The following is a 23,962-nucleotide window of genomic DNA, read 5'->3' as shown; positions in this document are numbered from 1 at the left end:
AGTTAACAACAGTTTAATAATTGAACGAAAGCAAAATTATTATTATTGTTGTTGTTGTTGTTGTTGTTACTAATTGTTATTGTTATAATTGTTATCATTGCTATTACAACAACAACAAAAACAAGGAGGTAAAAAAGAGAGGAATAAAATCCAAGAAACTCAAATGATGCACAATACAGTTGCTCACCACTCACTGCCCAATGCCCAGCCCATTCCTGAAAAACAATTGTCCCCCCCCAGCCAACTCCCCCAGTTTATACACTGGTCATGATGTTCTATGGTATGGAATATCCATTCCATATCCATTCCAAGAATATCCCTTTGGCCAGTTCAGCTCAGCTGTCCTGGCCATGCTCCCTCCCAGCTTCTTCTGCAGCTCCTCACCAGCAGAGCATGGGAAGCTGAAAAGTCTTTGACTTAGGGTGAGCACTGCTTAACAATAGCCAAAACATCACTGTATTACCAACATTATTCCCATCCTGAATCCAAAGCACAGCACCGCAAAAAGAAAATGAACTCTACTGCAGCTCTAAGCACGTCATGTGCCTATATCACTCCAACTCTCTCTTGGCTTACTAAAAGAAGCAGAGTTTCAGAAAACAGGGTGCTGAGCACAGTCAACTGTGAGAGACCATCTAGGAGGGGATAAGCCTTTATGTCCCTTCATTCAGAGAAAGCTCTGTATTAAAATTTGGATTGAAAAGACACATTTTTTCCTAAGTGTCTGCCACGGCAGAGATGGTCAGCTGTGTAAGTCCATCCCTTCTTGCAAAAAAACGCTGTTATGTCATGTGCTCTCATTCCCATTTCTCCCTCCCAGCCACTGCTGCAATCTCAGGGCAATGAGGTTGCCTTAACCTTAGCAGCACTGATGTTTCAGCTCCTGGTATGCACAGACTTCGTAGTGTTGAATTCTTGGGTGCCTGTCCTCTCTACAACACATTGCAGGAGTCACGAGCAGGGCAGTCCCTCTGCTTGATGCATTTACACTGCAGAATCAGCGTCACCCTCAGAGGATTTTGGCAGGCCTAAGAGGTGCTGCTCTCTGAAGTGGCTGGTGGCTGTTAGATGAGAGCACAGGCTGAGCACCCTGAGATGACTGTGAGGTGAAAATATTGGAATAACTATCCAGAAGACTGCTGGAGCCTGCCAGTCAGATAGGAGAGGATGAAAACACATCCTGCTGCTCCAGCTCAGTCGTGATGTGAAAATGCTGGGGAGTGAACACAGACCTTGCCAGACAGAAAGCAGCATGACCCACTCACAATCCCATGGGACTTCAGCATGATCATGTCACGGTCTCCTTGCCAGATGTGTGTCAGCCACAGCTGCACCTAGGCTTCATTTGGATGGGTGCTAGACCAGGCAGACTATTGTTGCAATGCAGTTACACATCAAGCATCAAGCCACAGATTCATAACAAGGTAGCTGTTTGGATTTTTCTAAAATGTACATTTTAAATTGTGACCCTCAATATTCTGGGCCACTCAGGAATACAATGTAGAAAGCCAACAAGTCCCCCAGAGCAGCAATGGATGCAGAGCAGAACCCACTGTGCAACTTCAGGCTGCCCTGCTCCATTGTGCAAGACTCTGCTCAGCAAACACAAGGACATGTGGAACTCAAGGGCAAACGCAGGCCAGAGCAATGGGTCCGGGTTAATGAGTAAATGAGAGAAAATGTCACAACACTGCAGAGAACTATTTGCCTGTCCTACATAGGCTGATGTTGGGGAGTTACCCTCCCTAACCCCACAGCAGGTCCCAGACACCACAGCCTCTATGCCTCTGACAGAGATCAGCATCTCTTGCACAAAAGGTAACCTGGACAGTTATCTGCTTCCATGCCTTCGACTCTGAAACAAGGATCTCTATCCCGAGTACTGTCCTCCCACAGGTAGTTATATTCCACTGCTCTTTTCCACTGCCTGAGCCCAGTCCTTGAGGCCAGCATGCCCTCTGTCTCACTCAGTCCTTGCATGTCTGCCTTCTAACCCAGCCCAGGATGCACAGGAGGACACACCCTTTAAGGCAGGGTGACCATGGCCAGGTGCTCCCAGCTCCAGGTGCAACAGTGAGTCAGTCATGGCCAGCCTGCCAGGGCTTGAGTACAGAATGTCCTGTGTCCCACAATAGGGATAAAACACCAGGGTGAGGAGTCTCTCTGCTTCTCATCAGGGAGGCCAGATCACTAAAATAACCATAAGCCCCTGTCCCACTGCAATGACAAGCTGGGCCTTTTGATCCTCTCCCAGGGATGAGAATCCTGCAAGATGGAGAGGCTAAAGGCAGTGAACTGCAGAGACTTGAACTCCAGTGCGTACGTCCTCAGCAGCAGTTTGCAAGGGCACAGGATGAGCTCCTGGCTGTGCTGGAGCTTCAACAAGAAAATAACTGGTCCTGATGCAAGAGCCATTGCATGGAGCTCTGCTGGCAGCCAGCTACAGGATTACAGCTTATTTCTTAACCAAAATGCTAAATTCTGTAAAAGACACAAGGGAAGCCTAAAACTACAGATTCTGCTCTACCTCCTGCTCATAGCAGCTCCCAGCTCCACATGGCAACAAACACAGAGCCAGCATTTACTGCAGGGAGGATTTGCAACAGCTTGCGATTTATGGGAGCAAATTAGCTGCAGGGCCATCTGTCCTTCCCCAGACCACTGGCCTGCTCCTTGCTGGAATGACTGCTGTTCCTTGAGAGGATGTGTATTGAATTACTTACTCTTTTTTTTTTTCTTTTTATTTTTAATTAAATAAACGTGGGAACCACAGGTGGTGGAGCAGAGGACAGTAACCCTCTCAGCAGCAGCATCTGTGGGCCAGCAGTGCCCCAGCCCCCATGCATGTGGGACAGACACTGGCTGAGGGCAGCCTGACCCCCACACCCACCCAGGGTCTGCCAGCCCACGTGGCCACCCCACTGCTCCCTGCTAACACCAGCCAGGCCTGCTCTTCATGGCAGCAGGACATGAAACCACAGCTGGTCTGCCTTGACAACAAACAGTGAGTCCTTCTTTTGCTCCCAGACTCTTTCATTTTAGAGGTAGTCCAAAGCAGGAAGTTTTTATCAACACCAAAACCCCACACCTGTGCCTCACTGCTGGCCAACCAGCATGAGAAAGGAGCCCACCATGGCCAAAGTGCAGAGTACTCTGTGTTCATGGCTGCTCTGGTATTTTGCCCAGTGTTGTCTGGTGCCCAGTAGGACAGGAACTCAGAATTGGACCTATGAAGAGAACATACAGGATTTTAACTCTTTACCCTGGATTTCTCTTTCCCTGAAGAGTTGTGTTCCTTTTCTCCTGGCCCAGGGAGAAGAGATCACACAAGTGCCTTAGCCAGGCTCCCAGAACTGGGCTCAACCCCATCTGTTGCTTTGCAAAAGAGGCCAAAAAAAATTGTTTAGGAAAAACTTCCCATTGTGCAGTGGTTGTACTTCTGGATCCTAAGTGAGCAATGGGGCTGCTGGTCAGGAAGGACAAACTGTGCTGCTGCAGATGCATTGATGCAGCATTGGCAGCGATGCCAACATGCAGGGCACATCAACAGCTACCTCTGTGGCCACGGGACACCCAGAACACCATCTCAGAGCCAGTTTTTGTCCCTCTTTCCTGTTTCCTACAAGGCAGGGGAACCCAAGCCAGCCTGCCCACTAGCACAGCGCGGATGCTCACCTTTGCCAACAGGGAACCCACCCACCTCATCATGGAGCAAGCCACCACCTTGGGGATGTGTTTTAATTACATCCCCTTCCCAAACACTGAACCATCCCCCATCCACAAGCATTGCTTTGGATGGGGTTCATTGCCTGGCCATGCTGATGCCCTGCCTTTTTAACCTATGATTGTCCTCATGTCCTTCTCTCCACAGGCAATGAGGTGCCAGGACACTTGTAAAGTGTTGGACAGTGACATTCATCGGAACAGCAATGGAAAAGTTTGTGGTTACTATCAATACAAATAAAAATAAAGGTTGTAAATGATGAAAATTAAAAGGGTATCACTGGGTTAAGGCAAAATGCAATATGGCCTCCTTGGCCTCCCAATATATTTTGCCTTGGGCAACCTTTTCCAGCGATGGCTGGTATTTATCAGCAAAAAGATACAGTTATTGCATTTAGATTTTTCAAATAATTGAGTAATTTAATCTTTTAAGTGCCTCTGAGATCACTTGCTGTAATTAAAGACAGAAGATGAATGACTGAAGTACAAGAGCATTGGAGGACTTTAAAAATGAACATGTCCTTGACTGCATCTCCTGCTCATTTATGTAACGATGATCCCACATTAATATGACTAAACAGATAAAAGGAGAAAATAATAAGAGCTTGGTTGCATTATTTTTCTTCCAGCCCAATAATAATATATCATCAGCCAGAGGAATGTGCCCGTGAATACCGAGCAGGAGCAACCACGTGCTGCCAAGAGCAGGATCCCACCGCCTCCTGCTGTGAGGTGCAAGGAAAGGCAATATCCGTTCACAGATGTCGCAGCAATGTGGCAGATAAATGAGTTACAAATGCCTATAAATTTCACAAACTTGCATCAGAATTGGACTTAAATGCTCAGTAAGTGCTGGGAGAGGTGGCTGCATCACTGGCAGTTTCCTTTATGAGCACTTATTTTCTTCGCTTTTGGAAATAAGACCCATCTAATCCTAGTGGAGAGGGGGAGGCAGAAGGGTCGCTGCAAAGTGAAAACTATCGACAAAAAATCTGTAAGGCCTGTAAATGGCATTTTGCCTTCTAAGTAAGTGACACACCTTGACATACCTCTGTCACACCTTGGTATTTAGGTCCCCATTTCATAGCCCAAGTGTATATAAGTATGTGCCCAAAGGGGGAAGAAGGGTGATGAGAGAGCTGGAGCTTGTTCTGCCCCATTCTTCACCCAGCACTAAGTGCCTGGGCCATGCATGCCCCAGACTGAAGGAGCAGCCTTCAGGCTCTCTTCAGGCTCCAGGCTGCCCAGAGAGGATGCAGCCTGCTGGGAAGCCCTCCTCACCTTATTGCTCCCCTCTCTTTCCTGGCAGGGCACCCTACGGCCTCCAGCTCACTGCACTATTGCCAGACTACAAAACTTTGTCACCTCGTAAAACTTTACAATGCAGGTAGTTTATACCATTACACCTCTTGAACTGAACACTCAGCCAATTCACAGCTTCCTCTGGCAGGAGGAAAACCAGATTTCTTGGGTCAGGTGCTGTGTTTGTGCAGCCCTGCTGGTTTACAGAGCTGCTGAGGGCTTTCTGCAGAGCCCTGAATGCAGAAAGCAGCCGTGCACTGGCCAGCTCAGTACCCAGAGCCAAACCACCACTTCAGCCAGGATCTCACCAGGACATGCCCTTGGCCCTGCTTTTCCTCCAGGCCCCAGCACATGTCCCACTTGGGAGTGTTGCTCCAGCTTGGAAGTGCAGCCCCAAGGGAAGCTCTGGCATGGAAGCTCCTGAGAACCAAACAGGTGGGACTGAGAAGTCACTACCAAGGTGCTCTCCTCCCATACAAGGACTGTTGCCATAAAAAAACATCAGGGAGAAGTCCATCATACATCCCAGATTACAGAAATATTAAAACTCACCCTTTCCCATAATAAAAAAAAATAAAAAACAGATGAACATAAAAACAAGCAAACAAACCAACCAACCAAAAACCCGCAAAAGGGGTTTTGTGTGTTACTCTTAGTAATGAAGAAACTGTTTCCACTAACAGAAAAGAACTAAGACAGAAATGAATCCCACTCGCTGTGAACTTGCAGCATTTGGAAAACAGCACTGCTGTAATTCCCACTGCTTTGCTCAGGGCTGGTGACTGACCACCCCTCCTCCACCTCAGACTCTCATGGGTCTCCTGGGACCTGGGCCAGATTTGGATCACCTCAGGAGAGCTGGGATCAGATAATGTGGCTTCACATGTTGTGAGTAATTCTTGTGACAAGACAAAGGCTTTTGACAGTTAAATTCCTCATGTAGGAGGTGTAATTCCTCATGAAGGAGGGATATCACTGAGGGAGAAATATGGGAAATATGGAAAAAAATATTTTTTAACAAAGAATATTCCAAGTCCCATGGCACATCTCCATAGCAGGGGACTGCACACTCAGCTCCCAGGATGAGGAACTTCACATCTGCTTGTGCCTGTGGCTTTTCTGCCCTATTTTGTTAGCATTTTCCCTGGCTTCTCTCTGCCTCACTGGTGCTTTTGCTACTCCTTCAGAAACACAGAAAGCATCACAAAGTAACAGCCAGAGAAATGTCAGCACCCACAAGCATCCTGGCTGCAGGCTGCTGTTATTTCAACTTTCTGATTTCTTAAAAGTTTTAATTTTTCTCAGAACTGCTCGACAGTGGTGCTTCTGTTCAACTCATGAAGCAAAGTAAAAGACTCTGATACACTAGGCCCTGACACCTTCTTCTCACCTCATTATTCCCTTTTTCCAATCTCTTATAAAGAGTGGGCTTAACAAGAAGGGTGGGTTTAACAAGCCTGCACCAGCCATAGCCTTGAGAGGGCTGAGGAACGGTGGTTTGGCAATTAATGAGTGGCACATCAAAGACAGGAAGAGCTTTCCTTTTTCTTTTCCATGTCTCTTTTTCTTGGCTTTCCTCAAGCAAAAAAGGAACAAGATTGAACTTTCCTTGCCAAAGCTAAAGTCTAGCACCTAGAATTGACTTCTTTACCCTGAATAAGGAAATTTTCACCTCAGTCGTCTCTGGAAGCAGAATGAACAGATCAAGTTTTCTAAGTGACTTGAAAGCAACACATATAATACAAGGAGAAAAGGGCAAATTGCATGTTTAAACATGCTGAGGCTTGTATGGCCCCTCTTCCGTTCTCTGGGTTTGTCTGTTCTGCTCCCACTTCCCTTCATCTTGACATTTACTTTCCTTAGGATGTTTAACAACGATGCCACAAACAGACTGCTCAGTGCTGAGCTATGCTGACAGAATCCCTGAAACCTGGGAGTAACTCTACTGGAATAGAAGAGTTTTCAAATTTACTGCAGTGTTACTATGGAATAAGATATTGCACTAAAGCACTCTTAAATTGGTATGGTTACTTCCACAGATCTTCTAAATAGCAACAGTCACTTTAAAAAATAATAATAAAAAAACCTCTCAAATAACAAAAAGCCTCCAAACTCCTAGGTCTGCTGGAAAAACATCTGTTTAGCCACAGGCCCCAGAAATCTCCAACAAAAGCTAGAGTTATTTCTGTGTCACTGGAAAAACAAACAACACAAACTCCTTGCAGAGTTATCACAATAGCCTCTCCTGAGATGCTCTGTACTTCATGCTGCAGGCGAAAAAACTGGACAGATTAAACAGTAAGATCACGTTACAATTTGTTACATTCAGTATCTTTATTTCACTTCTGCGATTGTTATAAAAACAATATAACTTTCATCCTGTCATTTAGCAAAGACATCCCTCCCACAGTCACTCTGCATAATCTTTTCAAGAAATAAACCAGAAGTTTTGCACACGTGTCATAAAAATATTTTGAACAGATAGAATGTTTAATCTGGAGCACTGAGTAAACTGGCAACAACATTTCTTTCTATAAACACAGTTAAATATCAAGAAAGCAGTGTACCTAAAAAACCGCAAGTTGAGCATGCTGAGCCTTGTTGCTCTTGAGGAAACAAACCACCAGCTACCACCAAGCCATCTCTGCAGCCTGAGTAGGGAGCCCCCTCTGCTCCACGTCCTTCCTGCTGCCTGCATTTCTGCTCAGGATGCACAGATTGGGTTGGGAGAGCCAGATCACTGCTCTCATGTGAGCATCCAAGGCAGCAAGTGCCCTACAGCAGGACCAAAGGAGGTGATTGCCACATCAGTTTGCATAAGCACACCTTGGACAGGTATCCCATCTTTGCCTATTCATGGGGTTCCTTGTTATTACTGAAGAGTGATTTTTTTCAAGACAAATGATAGGAAACTTGCACTGTCCCAGATTACATAAAATAAAGCAGATTCCAAAGGCAAAACCATACCATTGTCTCCATCAGAACAGCCCATCATTGTGCAATTCACTGGCCCAGCAGCACCACAGGCAGGACGCTTGGGAGAAGGCTTTGGCAACCAGTGTGCCCTGCTCAAGCCAGCTGTGCTCTGCAGTGATATTTAAAACCTCTTCTAAAGACAACTATGCCAAAGGCTGTGTTAGCTCCATGGGTCATGGCTCCATGAGTGGATATGATCACACAGCAACAAATCCCAGTTTACCTACAAATTAGCTATCCAGCTGGTGCCATCTGCCTGTCAGTGGTTACATATCACCCAGCCTCTATGGGAAGAGCCTGCCGTGTCTCCTCCGTGCCGGGACCGATGTTTCACACATTGTGCTGTGCCTGGGCCATCCCACAGCTCCCAGCAGCAGCTGGATGGATGGGAACTGCTCGTGAAGCATCAGGTCAGGCCAGTCTCCATCAGCACTGTGCCCATGGCACCTGTGCTCTTCTGGATTTGCCCTGTCCAGGCCCCCTGAGCCCCCTCAAACCCAGGGGGGCAGGTACAACCCAGCTACACCTGGCTCCTCAGAACATCAGGCCCCCACATTTGACCAACTGCAAAACACACACCACACACACAAACACAGACACACAGGCATACAGAACACACAAGCTGGGCATGAGCTGGGTGCAGCTTGTGCTAAATGAATGCCATTTTTTGTTACGTGCTGCAAAGGCATCTGGCAGCTGGCATAACGTATTGCATGGTGATTCACTGCCGTGCCAGGGAAAAGCCATTCCAAATTTCATACACTCAGGGAGAGCTATTTCCTCATAATCCTCAGTGCACCAGGCACCAACACATAAATACACAGCAGTTTGAAATGTTCTCTTCTACAGCAAGTCCTATCAGTCTATAAATAATTTTTACACGTATTTTTAATACTTCATCACTTACCCTGAAATGTGCACCTCAATCTCAATACCAAAATATACATAATTGCAAAGAGAGACCATTTACAGACTAGAACTGGAACAAAAATATATTAATCATATGAGAAGACAGTAATTTTTTTTCTATACGTTATGTAAGAAAAAATATAATCTTAAATTACAAATTAAAATCATATTTCATATGTAAGTTTTAATATGCAGTATAGAATCATAGAGTGATCAGGTTGAAAAGAATCCTGGGAGGTTATTTAGTCATCTTCTAGTAATCTAGTAGATAAACATCACATTAAATACAACATAATCAGCCTTAGTAGATAAATAATTCTTGATTAACATAGAGCACATTTCTTTTAAAATGTTCTTTCCAGTGAGTGACATTGTTCACATAACAATAAAAATACAATTACAGTTGAAGGCAATGCAGGCCTAGAGTTAGAGACCAGACAAAAATGACCGTAGTGCTTTACCCTGAGGACCCTCTGAATGCAGCAATTCACAAGGCAGGCAAATGACACAGGTTTCTTTCCCATTCTCTATTTCTACTAATAAACAACGGTGCTAACATTCCACTATTTCATCTTGTTGAGAGAAAAACAGGCCCTCAGACATCCAGTAATACTTAGGGATCAAATGCTGCCAGGTCCACTTGCTCAAAGCAGAACCTCCAGCCAACCTGTGAGAGGTTTGGCCCAACAGCTCCACAGTCCCAGACCCTGGCAGCAATAAAGTGCTGCACTATTACACCAAAATGCTGCCTTTTGAAAACTCTGCACTCAACACAAATAGCACGCAGAGACCATCCCTGCTAAGTTGTCACAAGTTTCCAGCAGGTAAGTGGCTGGGCAGCAGCAGTGGCAGCTGAGTTCAACTGGCTGTGAGAAATGCAGAAAAAGGATGTCCCAGCTGTGCCATGTCCCTGGGTACAGGGCAAGAGGCACAGGGTCAGGCAAACAGCTTTCTGCCAGCTGAGACAGTGAAGACATCCCAGTTCCTGCTCTTTACCTTTTTTTTCCCTGAGCAAAACAAAGGGAAGCCCTTTCACCCTTCTCATCTCTTTCCTGTAGATGGCAGGACCCCTGCAATCCCTGGATATATCCCTGCTTTTTACCCCCCTGAGAATGACACAGTTCCTTTAACTGGAGTTCCCCAATGGCATCCTGAACTCAGACGTAGTCACAGTACCAGTTACTGACTTACCAAGAGCTCCCAGCAGTACAGACTCATTACCCCCTGTTCTTCCTCCTGCATCTGCTTTAGGACAGGGGTTAATCTTTCCCCTGGCACTGCTTTTTGCAATTCTCCTCCACTTTCTTCTCAGTCATGATCTCTGCTCCAGTTAGGTTCTAGCTCTGGTTAAGAAACATCAGTGTTAAATCCTAATTTGGAAAAGCAAATTCTGGTTTCACCTCAGTCTTGGAGAATTTGACATTTAGACTCTTCCATCACACCACATTATCAAAACCTACTTTTACCTGTACAGTTCAGCAAGGGAAATCCAAGAAGGGTAAAGCATCAAAAGGTCCCAGGGAAAGTTGTGAGACAACTCCAACCACAGGAATCAAGGACTGGTTATAAACCAAAGGTACTACAACAGAGAAAATGATTTCTGGAAGCCATATGCAAGCAATAGCTTCTCAATGTCAATATCCAGCAGTACCAAGCAATGTAAATGCCTTCCTAATGCTGAAGCAATCACAGCATTGTGCATTTTATTTCAAATTTCCCAAGAGATTGCAAGAAAAAGGACAGTGAGCGATGTATTCAAAGGAGAAGCTCTATTTATACCGTCTTTCCACCCTCTTGGAGTAGTAAGTAATGAAGAATATAGTAACAATAAATGCAACAAATACGAAAGAGATAAAGGCTAATAACGATTTTCTTGTTCGGAAGAAGTGGCAATTGGCACATGAGGCAACCTCTTCTGGACACAGCAACTCAGGAGTTTCAGGACCAGGAAAACCATTATTGCCAATTATTTCTCTGTAATGTCTCAGTGAAGGCTTTGCTTCATACTGATTTGCAATATAGCTGTAGAGACCATACTTAGGAGCAGTTTTGTCATTAAAAGAATAGACAAAATATCCTTGAAGGTTAACGTCATCCAAGGTGTAAGCTGCAAAAGAAGACAAAGGGTGGAAGAAATGAATCAATGTCACTTTGCATTCAAGAGCAGTACCATATATCCATATGTAAAGGAGGGGCAGGGGAATGTTAAATCCACATCTGCACTTCTCTCCAAAATTAGGTAAGGTACATGTACATCTGTGAAGTGTTTCTCATAAAAAGTAAGAATCTGTCAGCCACTGCCAGACAGTGTGATCTGTGAGTATCCTGCAATTTATTTCCTTGGGCTTGGCAAACACAGCTGTGAGTGCCTGATGGTGTTTTATGATCAGCATAGAGACTATCATGAAAAGATGGCTCTCTTTGTTATGTATTAAAGAATACAGGTTTTGGGTTTCCTGCCCCTAGTTTTCTGCATCCTGTTTCTCTGATTGCTCCTTCTCCCTTGCAGGGCACATCCTGATGGGGACAGTCAAGAAACAGAGGATGTTTGGCTGCACTTCTCACTTGCAAAGGCACAGCGACACCAGAAATATCACACAGCCACGCTGAGGTTGTGCACTGGGATATCACTGGTGCAAGGGGAAAGTTTATGTAAATTACAGCCCTCTCCTGTTATTAACCCAAGTTTCTGATCCAAGATGACCTGTATCAGTCTGTATTGAGAACGTGTCTGCAATCCATACTGCTAACTCAGCTACTGGAAGAGGCCCAGCAGCTGCAGTGTTAACCTTGAGCCATCCATCCTGCTTGACAAAAAAAATCAATCCAAGGTAGTAAACACAAACTGTAATAGTTTATCTCTCAAAATCACTGTTTTAGCAAATTAAAGCAGATGAACACAGGACTGAACTTTCATATGCTTCTGGAAACAATTCTTCCTGAAGCCACGTGCAAGATTTTAGCACCTCTAACCTACTTTTCATGTGTAAAATGAAATAATATTTACCTGGGCTTTTACAGAGCTGCTGCCCAGGATAATTAGTTGTGTTTGCAGAACTGCAGGTGGATTTAATGGTGTTATATAAATGGTTACTGCTGTTCTTTGTTTTCAATTGGCAAAGATGTACTTAAAGAGAGTACAAAGCACTCCAAAATATAGCCTCAGTCCAAAAGGGCCCATACTGTATCCTGGAATCATTTATCTGCACAAACCTGCTGGCTCCCCTGGAACAATGCAGGTGAGCAATAATACATACACAAAAATTTCCACATGTAGTGCCTGAAACCAGCTGGAGGAAGAAGGCAGAACAGGGACTTTAAGGCCAGGGCATACACATACCAATGCCCCTCTACACTGTGACACTGAGGCAAGGACACAAGATTTATAATTCATCTTAGTTACTGCACAAGGTGTTGCAAAAAAGAAATGCATGTCTTGGAGAAACCTGAATCAGTCATGATGCCAAGGTTATGTAACAACAAGATGGACAAAAATGCACTATCAGAGAGGGAGAAGAAAAAAATGGAAAAGCTGATGGACCAAACACTATGGATGAGAGCATGGTGTCTATATTAAACTATAGGAAAAATATTACAGCTAGTTAGCAGAGACATATTTATCCATCACAAAGAAGGTGAAAAGATAAGAAAATAGGTTAAGCTGAAAAACACAGGAGCTATTTACAGGCTGGACAGAAGAGGGAGAAAGAAGTGACTGAGGGACAGTGGTACCAGAACAGTACAAAGGATAAAGTTCTGTAAAAAGCAGAGGCATGCAGGTGCTCTTGCTAATGGGAACTGGGAGAAAAGTCCATATCCACAGACACTTTGAAAACAGAAGTGCCAAGGAGACAAGCAGTACAGAAAAAAACAGTTTGAAACCACAAGCCCAAATATTGCCAAAATATTTTTTTAACTATAGATTTATAAAACATGCATTCAATGCTACAAAATGATGGAGAATGAACTCTTGGGCACTTAATATGGATATTCAGTAATCAGCAAAAGAGGTGGAAATTACAGAGGAGGAAGTTAAAGCCAATAGTTAATACAGTGGACAGGAACTGCCAGCCATCCTTTACTACCTATCAAAAGAGTGGAACAGATTATATAAAGCTTGATAAATATAAAATTTAGGAGATAATACATTATTAATGCCAATCAGTTTGGCTTTATGAAAAATAAATCTTGTCAAAATAACTTGACTTTTTTTTTCTGAGAGCAGCAGATCAATAAAAGTAATGATGTTTGATGTTAAATATTTAGAGCTTCACAAGGCAAATGACTTTACATTATATGGCATTTGGAACAAGAAAATAAAATGTTATGAGGTCAAGGGAAGTCCATAATAAACAGATTTCAACTAGTCTCAAGTAGAATTAAGTAATAGAACGAGAAGTAAGTCTAGAAATGCAATTGAAGGCAAGTAAGTGTCACAATGTGTATATTTCTACCATGGTCATGGAGCTCAGCTTTTAGCACTAAGTTATTTAAAGATCTTAAATATATCAGCAACCTGAAATAAATGTAAAAGTTTTTCTCACAGTCTGCAAGTCACAAAGATTAGAGACAACTTAGCCAGCATAGCAAGGTTTGCACAAACAAGCAGCAGGCATTTGCACATGACCAAATGTGAACAACAAGCAGACCTAGTTTTGAAGAGGTCTTGCTTCAAATAGGGGGAAGAAATCTGTAACTGAGTTTAAAATGACAGTATATCATCACAGAAGCTGTGTAACCAACCTGCTGCCATGGCCAAGAAGGCCAACAGCCTGCTTCCATGTAGAAATGAGGAGGGTAAGAGGTTATGTTATACCTGCCTAAGTGTGGTTGTGACAGGAACAGTGTGTCCAGGTGTGGGTTTACCCCTCTCATGAAGAATATCAGCACAAAGGGAAAAACGTAATAACTCAGAGCTTTGAAATGGTGCTTTACAGCAAGGGACACAAAGAGCGTTGTCTCTATTTTCTATCAAAGAGATACATGAGAGATAGCTTGTCTTGCGTCTGCAAATACCTACATAGGTAAAATACATGTGGAAATGCACAAGACTGCTTAAAGGTGAAGCCAGAGCAATTAATAGTAGAAATGAGATAAATGAGATTTATATATATATATATATACATACATATATACACACACATACTGTGAGGCAGCAAAGATTCTTCATCAGTAACAATTATCTCACTTGGGTCTTGTACTTTTCTGAAAAAACAGCATGTGCTGTATGACAGGATGACTCAAAATGCTTTTTGCCTTATAATTTATGAATCTTTGAGACAGAGAAAAGGACTGGTATGTGTTCTGAATAGCAGGAAACAGTCCAGGAAATGGCATAATGAGGTAGACAGCTGAATTATTATGAAGATCACTGTTGGATAAGATCATTGTTGGATAAGATACAGAGACAACTGAGGAACAGAACTCATATCCAGCCCTGAGGCACATCAGTGGAGAGAAGCAGCAAAGCAAAACAACAGTAGAAGTGCAGTAAGATGAAAACCTGACTAAATACATGTGGAGCTAATCACATAACTTCTATTTAAATTTACTGAATCCATAAAAATCTTCTTCTGCTGTCTTATGCAGGATATAAGCAAGGTCAATCTTCCTGACATTTAGTAACACCAATCAATCATAAATCAAGGGGAAATTACCTGTTACACTGTAGTAACATCTCATTTAGGGAGTATTCTACAGAGGACCCATATTATAAAGCTAACCATACTTTATCACACAGAGTATACTAACAGTGGGATTTGTGACAGATAAACCATTTGTGGCTCCTTACCTTTTAAAGCTTCATTGATGTAATTCTGTATGTAATACACTCTGAGCTTATCATGCACCATATTCTGGTCATCATCAATCCCATTAGCCATAACATAAACTGGGACATTGCCATACTTTGATTTCACCCACTTGAGCAATTTGCGCAGCCCCCAGGGCACTACCGCAGCTCTGCTGGGTGAGTGAAGCCACGTGATGTCATTGATCATTTGAACTTCAAGGTAGTGGTCATATTTTACTGCATCTTCTTTCTCTGAGCCCACAAGGGTAGTAGTGTAGTGACTCAAGGCAAAAAAATCAAATGAGCCCTGTATTAACTTCTTTTCATCTTCTGAGAAGTAAGGCAAGTGGAAATTATACAGGTCAACACTGTTTCTTCGGTGAAGCCACGCTCTCATCACCTCCGGGTAGTCTCCATTCCCAAAGATGGGCTCTGCAAGCCAGCCAATGTCAAACTCTAAAATTCTGTCAGCAACTTCTTGGTCATTCCTGGAAAAGGGACAAGCTGGTTCTACCCAGTCAGCTTGCAAAGCTATAGATATCTTGCCCTTCTGAGATCTCCTGAATTCTTTGTCATAAAGATGCCAGACTTTTGCATGGGCTTTCAACAGGTTGTGCCCTGCTGTGTATGTCAGGTTTTTCACAGATGGTTCATTCATGGTGATCCAAAATTTGACATGGTCCCCAAGACTTGTAAAGCAGAATCTGGCATACTCAACAAAAGCCTGAACAGTTTCTGTGTTTTCCCAAGCACCATATTTGGCAAGAGAAACTGGAAGCTCTTGATTCTCAACCATAGGTTGCCATAAAGCAACGACAGGAGTTATGTTAACCCTGAGAAGTTCACTAGCAAAACACTGATAGTAATGTACAAGTGTGTGGTTGATTAGAGAAAGGTTACCTAAAGGAAGGATTAAAGACCATTTCAGTGAAAAATGGAAGTGTGTGACATGCATTTCTTGCAGAAGAGAGATCTGGAGCCTGATAGCAGCAAAGTCAACACAGTGACGTTTGCGTTTCGAGGCATAAACTCCATCCACTTTAATGAGCTGCTTCGTCTGGTGAACATCCCACACATAAACACTGGAGTCAAGGAACTGGGCAGGTGTTGTGTCTACCTAGGAGGAACAGGAAACACACCAGATTGAAGCTCTTTGTTCCAGGTAGGTGGGAACATCATAACCATCAGACACAGCCTAGTGGAAGAATATCCTGAATCAAAACATTGCATTCAGCATCTCTGATACTGCCATCTTGGGCTCATATGAATGAATGACTTTTCTGTTAACAAGTGATGTCAGAAAAGTACCAAATCTATATATTATTTTCACCCTACTTTCCAAACAAGCTCATGCTAATGGTCATCATGTCTATGTCTTCTCTAAGTTGTTCCAGTTTCCAAAAGAAACAAGGGATTTCTCGGGGATAAGGCACTAAGTCTGCAACAGATATCCAGAGAACAAGATCTTCAGTGAAGACTACAGGAATTTTTTAATTTTTTTTCTTTGAAGGAGGGAATACAGAGAGACTGTCTGCTGTAAATTACCCAGTACAGTCAATTTCAAGACCACTCCCTGAATGCATGAGAAGAAATAATGAATACAACATCATTTCTGTGTCCTCTTCTTTTCCTGACCATGATGAAAGATGAGAAATGCTCTGCACTTGATTTTTAGCAAAAATTCAGTGGACAAGCAAATTTTTTCCTTCTTGCTGGAGACATCCTTTTTTATTTAATTCATACTGAAGTAATTTGCAAGTTATTTCAGCAGGCTGTTGATGTCTGAATCAATTTTTTTGGGCTTCTGGGTAAACCTGCTGTTAGTCCAACAGAAAATGCATTTCCCAGAAGGCTTTAGGGTTTCAGATGTCACAACTGCCTGTATGACACAGTAAAACAGTACAAAATGAGCTTCTCAGGGTCACTCAGAATTAGACTTCCACGTTTTAATGAAAATCACCAGCACAGTAAGGACTAGAAAATGAAAAACTGAACTACTTATAATAATGCACAGTGTGAAATTTCCTTATTCATACTCTGCGTAATTCTTTCTAGATCCAAACCATAGGATAGAGGTACCATGGTCTTTATTTGTCCTTTTCTCTTTACGTTTAATCTTTGCCGTGCAGCTTCCCCCTGAGCTCAGATTCCTTGTCCTGCCCTCTGTTTGAAAAGCAGGTGTCAGCCTACAACCAGTGTTCAACTTGTAGCTGAGGCTCTGCAGACTGTATAAAAGAAGCTGCTGAAAATCAGTTGCTATTTTCTCCGGAGAGGTCAGTACTGTGCTTGTAGAAGAAAGTAATAAAAAACAGCATGTCTGAGGGAAATTGCTTTTCTGGAGAATTGTCCCTTGTAGATTACTAAAGCATGCATTGCCACTAATATTGTGGGAATGCTGTCAAAACAGTTTTTCCACCGTGATGCATCTACAAATCAAACACCTAAGCCTTACAGCACAAAATGTTTGAATGGCCTTTTGAAACTAAAATATTCAGCTTTGAAGGTTTTGGGGATGGGAGGGATTTTTTAGCTGTTGTAGGCTGACTGACTCCACAAATTTATAGTTGTTACTGACTCCAAAAGCAGCAATTCCATTTCCAATTCTTAATCTATCTGAGAGCTAGGAGGATGACTTGAATTTTCCAGGAAATCAGTGCATGAGGTAAGAAGGCTGCAGTATTTCTCAAGAGAACAAAGCCAAATCTTACTTTTGGAGTGAGAAAAAATAAACAAGTTCCTCACATTCAAGCCTTAAGAAAGATTCTGCCTTTGTGGAAAATACGAATTAAAAATTCTGGTTTTGGATGAAGCCTTGGCTTTGAATTTATACCTCTTTACTGTGGTTAGAGAAGCTCTGCAACCCAAAATAGCATCTGAAAATTATGGAGCCCAACAGTTAAAATGATCATAACTAAGGTAGAATTTTTACTCATGTTATAAAGTATTATAATTTGAAACATTCTCCCAAAGTGTCAAATCAGTTGAAAGAAAGACTGAGAGCCATGAACTAGCTAGGCTCAATGCAGGGGCACTGCAAGCCCTCATCAGACACAGTATAACATAAAATGAAATAGAAGGAATACAGAAATTTCATTTAAAACTAATCTCGTTCACTTCCTTTTATATAAAATCTCTCTAAGAACAGTACCAGGATGGATATGCACAAGATATAGAAACATGCCACTGGAGTTAAGGAGTTGTCAGGAACTCCTAAACACGCATTTTACAGTTTAGCAGATTAATTGACTTCCCTTTGAAAAGAGCTGACTTCCCATAACTGGTCACATATGCTGAGGGAAGACAAGCATCAGACTCCTTTCCATTTCCATACATTTTTCTATAATGTTATTTATAGTGTCTCAATCTGACTGGTTTGCCTTGGTCACACACAGCAAGTCTGGTGAAGAATGATAGACACACTGTTTGGCTCAAAAGCCTTGTACCCATCTCCTTGCAGCACTGCAGCAAAGACAGTCTATTCAGCAAATATGTCACCGTGAACTTGTGCACTGATCTGGCTGGACAGCCTGTCAGCTTTATTATCAGACTCACCTGAATGTAGTTGTCAACAATTCCCCAAGCAAAGCCGCAGGGAAAAATACCTTCTATGGGCTGGTTTTCAGGCAAAGGTGGGAAGCCATTTTTTTCTATCAACTTTTGATAGAACAAGACAGAAGATTTGGGCATCAACTTCTTGTCGTGGCTTTGAAAATCAACATAGAACAGTCCACGTCGAATGCTGTACCCCCTGTGCCACTCAAAGCCATCCAGGAGGGACCAGACTGTGTAGCCAAACACGTTTACTCCATCGTACCGGATAGCTGAGGAAAGAACAAACCCAAACTTAGCACAGTGCTCATTTTTCCTCTGTAGATTCCACACTATCAGCAATGCTTGCAGCATTAGTGTTTAAGAACAATGCAACAGGTCAGATAAGTATCTCAGGGCCTTCCTCAAAGCCCTTTCAGGGAACATATTTCAGCTGCACTGGGAATGCTTCCAGAGTATGGTAGGAGGCAGCAGAGGTACCTGGCTTGGCTTTAAAGCAGCGAGGTTTAGCAAGAGAAGCCGTGCAGCAGTGGTTTCAGCAGCGCTGCTCATCAGATGTGCCAAAGCTCAGCCTCAGAGTAGAACCTGAACCCTCTGCAGCCACGGAGCTGGGGGCTGCCCTGCACTGCCCTCTGTTCTGCTCATGCTGCAGCTCACTCCAGGGCAGCTGTTGCTGCAGCACTACCCTGTATGCAAACAAAAGCTGTACTCCTTTACATCTCCTCCCCCTCCACTCCAAATACACATTGGGAAAAACCTGACAGCATATTTGGTGTGCACGTGAATTTTTATTACCACAGATTCCAAGTAGAAGTGATAATACAGAAAGCCTCTGTTTATTTTGAAATTTTGTCTCTTTTCATCTTTTATGGCACAGCATTTTCCAGCTCAAATATTTAAGGGTCTTTAAAAATATGTGCATGTTCTAGGTCAACTGTTTGACTTCTAAAACCATCACATGCATTAAAGGTTAATGTCAGGATCTACTGGCATCTGTTAGTTTAACCAGCATTATTATAAGATTCCAAATGATACTCACTTTTAGCTGTATTAAACACTGAGATTCAGCAAAATGTTCCTGGGCAAGGCTCAGCTCCAGGAAAGCATAAAAGAGTGTGCTAATTCTAATTACATAATTAGACCCACCCTAATTCAGCAATGCATTTAAGCACATTCTTAAGCGTTCTTTTGAACTGGTGTTTGGCTCTGTAGCCAGCAAAGTTTATCTTTATTACTCACCATTTTCTGTCAGCCCAAACTGGATACTACCTGAATATAATATTTACCAGCCTAGTAACACTGAAAGCATTATTTCAGGCAAGCAGAATAACAAGATCCTAATTTCCTGAGGTACATTTACTAACGTACCTCATTACAATCAGTTATGAGGCACCACATGGATTCTTGATTATAGCCCTGTTTGAATCAATTAAAGGAACAATGCAATTAAATAAGGAACAAATTTGGCCCAGTCTTTGTCAGAGGTCATGAGAAAATGTCTAAGGAAATGGAATATTTCTCCTCCTAAAGGCACCTTCTTTTGTCTCTGGCAAATGTCACTATTTTTCTAACCTCTGCATGCACCCATGATGACATCTGCCATACAGCAGAGTAAAAGCCACTGTGTGAACCAGTCTCAGCGAAAACTCTTTGAACAGCATCTCACCCTTCTGTAAGTCATCACTTCACACAGCACTCCCACACCTCCTGAGCACCTTGCAAAAATCCTCCTCAAATCTTTTTTAAAAAATGTATTAACTTTTAAGTGTCACTAAGGAAAGAAGCAACTTGAAAAATGTTTGGAAGTTCCAAGAAGTCTGGAAGTCTCAAACACCAAATCCCACACCAATTGCATATAATCACAATGAAAATTAATGCTTTTCTTTTCTTTTCTTTTCTTTTCTTTTCTTTTCTTTTCTTTTCTTTTCTTTTCTTTTCTTTTCTTTTCTTTTCTTTTCTTTTCTTTTCTTTTCTTTTCTTTTCTTTTCTTTTCTTTTCTTTTCTTTTCTTTTTCTTTTATTTTCTTTCTTTTCTTTCCTCTTTTCTTTTCTTTTTTCTTTTCTCTTTTCTTTTCTTTTCTTTTCTTTTCTTTTCTTTTCTTTTCTTTTCTTTTCTTTTCTTTTCTTTTCTTTTCTTTTCTTTTCTTTTCTTTTCTTTTCTTTTCTTTTCTTTTCTTTTTTTCTTTTTTCTTTTTCTTTTCTTTTCCTCTTTTTTCCTTTATGTCTGTTGGTGACCCAATGAGGCTGACTGTAATCTAGACTGTCCTTGCTTCTGAAACTCAGCGGCCTTATCTATACTCCCACTGCAAGTGACTCCTGATCTGAGCAATCCCCCAGAGCAAGCCTACAAGTTTGATACTGTACAGACCAGAACTCTGCCAGAACTAGGTTAAAAATTAAACAGCAGTTCAGCTCATGTCCTGTTTGGCTCAATAGTATAGAAGTCATGAAAGGAAACATGGCAGACCCGTAAGTATCAGACCTACAAGATCTTTAAAACCCTCTGCTCAGCTGCTCTCCAACCCCAGTGCTTGAAGAAGAGGTGTGTGAAGCCCCCAGCCCATGCTTCCATCTGGAAGGTGCCCAAGATCTATATTTTGCCTCTGGACATACCTGAGAATAGCTTGGTCCTGCCTGTCATGGGTCTGGCTATTCCTTTTCTGCTTAAGACTCTGAATTCAGACCTGGTAACTCCCCAGACAATGACCTGACCTCTCCCAATCAACATGACCTAGAGGAGCCCTTCCAGGCAACATGCTCTGCTTTACAAGGCACAGTCCATTTGTTTGTTGCACCAGAGACAGAGAAGGGAAATGAATATGATCCCAAAGTAAGATCCTCATAGAGGGGAGAAGATATCTCCAACCAATTAATGGCTCTAATTAATATTTAACAACTTTATACTACAGCTCTATTTACTCTAATCAACCCTAAATGGTGCCAGAAAAAAAAAAAGAAAAAAAAAAAGAAAGAAATACCAAAAATAGCAAAGAGGGCTGTGAATCCCAAATAAATATCCTTTCCCAAAGGAAAATAAAAAAATAAATTTAAAAAACTGTACAGAGCTTCTCTACAGCAAGCAGTATCAGAGTGGACACCTACATCAGCACTTCAAGGGAAATCAGGAGCACACTTTTGAGCAAATCTCCCTCACCATGCTTCAGTTCACATCACACATTGGGCTCAGAATGCATGTCCTGGGTTCCTCTGGGGTAAAATTAATCCAGAAATGGGCCTCAGGAATACATACCATGTGGACACCTGGCTTTCAACACCAATTCTTTTTTACTCTACAGGTTTGCTCTGGGTTTTGCTCTACTGGTTTGCTCTACAGGTAGCAACTGGGCTACACTTATTTGCTAAAGCAGATGGAGAAATAAGCAGTTCTGTCTGAACCAGTGCATACACACAGCCAGGCACAGATACTGGATGGCAAGATCTAGCAAGTAGCAAAATCCCAGCTATATGGACCCATGTCTGAATTAATCATCCTTGCTTCTCAGTGCTACAGTTCCTGCGTCATTTTACTGTCCCTTCACCACTGGAGTGAATTTCATGGTAAATACCTCAAAAATCTTCCTATTACAGTGCTTCATTGCACTGGATAGGCATATCTACAATTCTCAGAGAGAAATCTTGTGCCTTTATGTTTGTTTTTTAATGCCATCCAACAAATATGCTCACAGCCAGCATGATGACTTTTTTGGATCTTCCTCAGCTAAATTCCCCAAGGTACTGCATAGAAACCTTTGGTATTTACATCGGATTTTGCAGATTCTAATAACAGAAGATATGGGTGCAATACTTTCCATTTAAATGATACCAAAGTCCCTCCTGCAGATCCAGCCTGCCTCTGCTTTCTTTGTTTGTTTGGGGTTTTTTTCTATAAAAGGTTTAGGCAAGTGCCAGTGTCTTATGACAAGTCTTTAGTACTGTTGTTGCTGTTATTATTATTTATTGAGTGATACAATAAATGGAAAGACACTTTGTAAATTGAGATTCCTTCCAGTCAGCTGTGACTAAAAGACAGATCCATGTATGTATTTCCAGCAATTTAAAATCTAAGCAGAAATTGAGGTAACCGGATTATGACTTCTTCACCAAGATGAACTCTTCATCTGACTTTATGCAAACTAGTGATACTGTACTTGCAACAGTTAGTTACTATTTTGCTCAGGTATTTATTCACCTTTTAATTTACTTGCAATAATTATGTTTCTGGAGTAGCAGATGAAACCAATTTGGGAGTCCTCTGCATCTTCATTACTGCTGAGAATGAAATTAAACCAATTTTTTCTCATTCACCATATGAAAATGGCAATGTAACACAATGTCTATTTCATCTGAATTAATAGATACAATAATACTATTTAAACCAAGAACAGTAAACTGTAGACAAGTAAATCACTTAACAAATTGTAAATTTAGACATTAAAAGAAAAAGTGGAAATGGGAATCCCAACAACTTACTGGCATGTACTAGGATTGAAAAAATGTTTTTTCAGAAGGAAATGGGAAAACAGCAAATAAGTCTCATCTACGGTGGTGTATTTTCCTTACTGTTTGGAAAAAATATCAGGGGAATCCCTATTACATAGTATTTATCTTTGCATATATATATTCTTATGTTTTGCACATATGCATTCAGATAAGGAAAGCAACTATTAATATATAATACAGCAAATTCTCCAAAGGCCACTCAGAATATAGTTTACATGTCTTGCAGTTCCTCCTACCAAAGACAGTATAAATTTTCCTACTGTCTTCAAGAACAGCAGCATCAGGCTCACCAAATGCTATGTGCAGATATGAGAGTTCTTCAAGGAAAGAATAAACCCAGGAAAGGGATTTGAAGTCTCATTTCATAAGTGTTAAGATGAATGCTAAAGACTAAAATCAGTTTTCAGCCTGGTACCTTAACACACCTCTGTGGACTATACTGCATTATGATTTTTTCAAGCATGTATTAATACAGAGTCCTACCTTTTAAAGTTTCCATAATGAACTTTTTGAGATAGTAAATATATTTGGCATCATCTTTCTTGGTGGTACCAGAAACGAACCAGCTGTTCTCCACAATGAAGATTTGGGGGTTGTTATATTCACTGTTTATCCAGTAAAGGAGCTGCCTCAGGCTTATTGATTCCAACTGCTGAAATTTCATGTGGGAGTCCAAAAGCTGGAAACTCAGGGTAGCTCCAAAAGAAAGAGCAAAAAAGTCTGCTGTTCCCTTGATATACTTCTTCTCAGCCTCACTGAATTCAGGCAACAGAGATGAGAGGTTGCTCCTCATGCTCTCTGGATAGTCACCATCAATAAATATGGGCTTAGCAAACCAGCCAAGCACAAAATCAAGGGATTTTTGGCATTCTTTTATGCTCTTTTCAGTCATACGCTGGGGTTTTATCCAGTGGGAGCTGAGGGCAATGGACACTTTTCCTCTTTGAGCCGGACGGAAATGGTCATTGTAGAGGTGCCAGACCTTAGCATGGGCCTGTTGAGAAGAAAGGCTGTAATTAATGGACCCAAAAATACATTACAATTATTCTCAATTACTGGGGCTCAGTGTTATTAATACATCAATAGTTTGCAATACCTAAATTACCTCTTAATACTTCATTAATACCATGGATCAACCAGAAATTGCTAGTTGGCTGGGGAAAAGAGCATCTCAGTTTTCCATAAGATACTATTACAGGCACTGAACACACTT

The 23,962-nt window shown here is 42.0% G+C and overlaps 1 protein-coding gene across 1 annotated transcript in view; it reads right to left on the bottom strand.

Annotated features, from left to right (window-relative positions):
* Positions 1-7,334: 7,334 nt before the first annotated feature.
* KL (klotho) overlaps positions 7,335-23,962 on the bottom strand; it is a 49,102-nt gene continuing 32,474 nt past the window's right edge. Inside the window, exons 2-5 of the mRNA XM_063149148.1 lie at positions 23,233-23,743; positions 18,254-18,522; positions 14,702-15,818; positions 7,335-11,017 (exon numbers count right to left, since the gene is read on the bottom strand). Of these exons, the coding sequence (XP_063005218.1) occupies positions 10,680-11,017; positions 14,702-15,818; positions 18,254-18,522; positions 23,233-23,743 (2,235 nt within the window). The 3' untranslated portion in view covers positions 7,335-10,679. The remainder of the gene's footprint in view (positions 11,018-14,701; positions 15,819-18,253; positions 18,523-23,232; positions 23,744-23,962) is intronic.

The sequence above is a fragment of the Melospiza melodia genome, chromosome 2 (assembly GCF_035770615.1).
Source record: "Melospiza melodia melodia isolate bMelMel2 chromosome 2, bMelMel2.pri, whole genome shotgun sequence".
NCBI classification, from domain to species: Eukaryota; Metazoa; Chordata; class Aves; order Passeriformes; family Passerellidae; genus Melospiza; species Melospiza melodia.
Note: the sequence above shows the minus strand (reverse complement) of the source record. Positions and strands in the feature narration are given on the sequence as shown.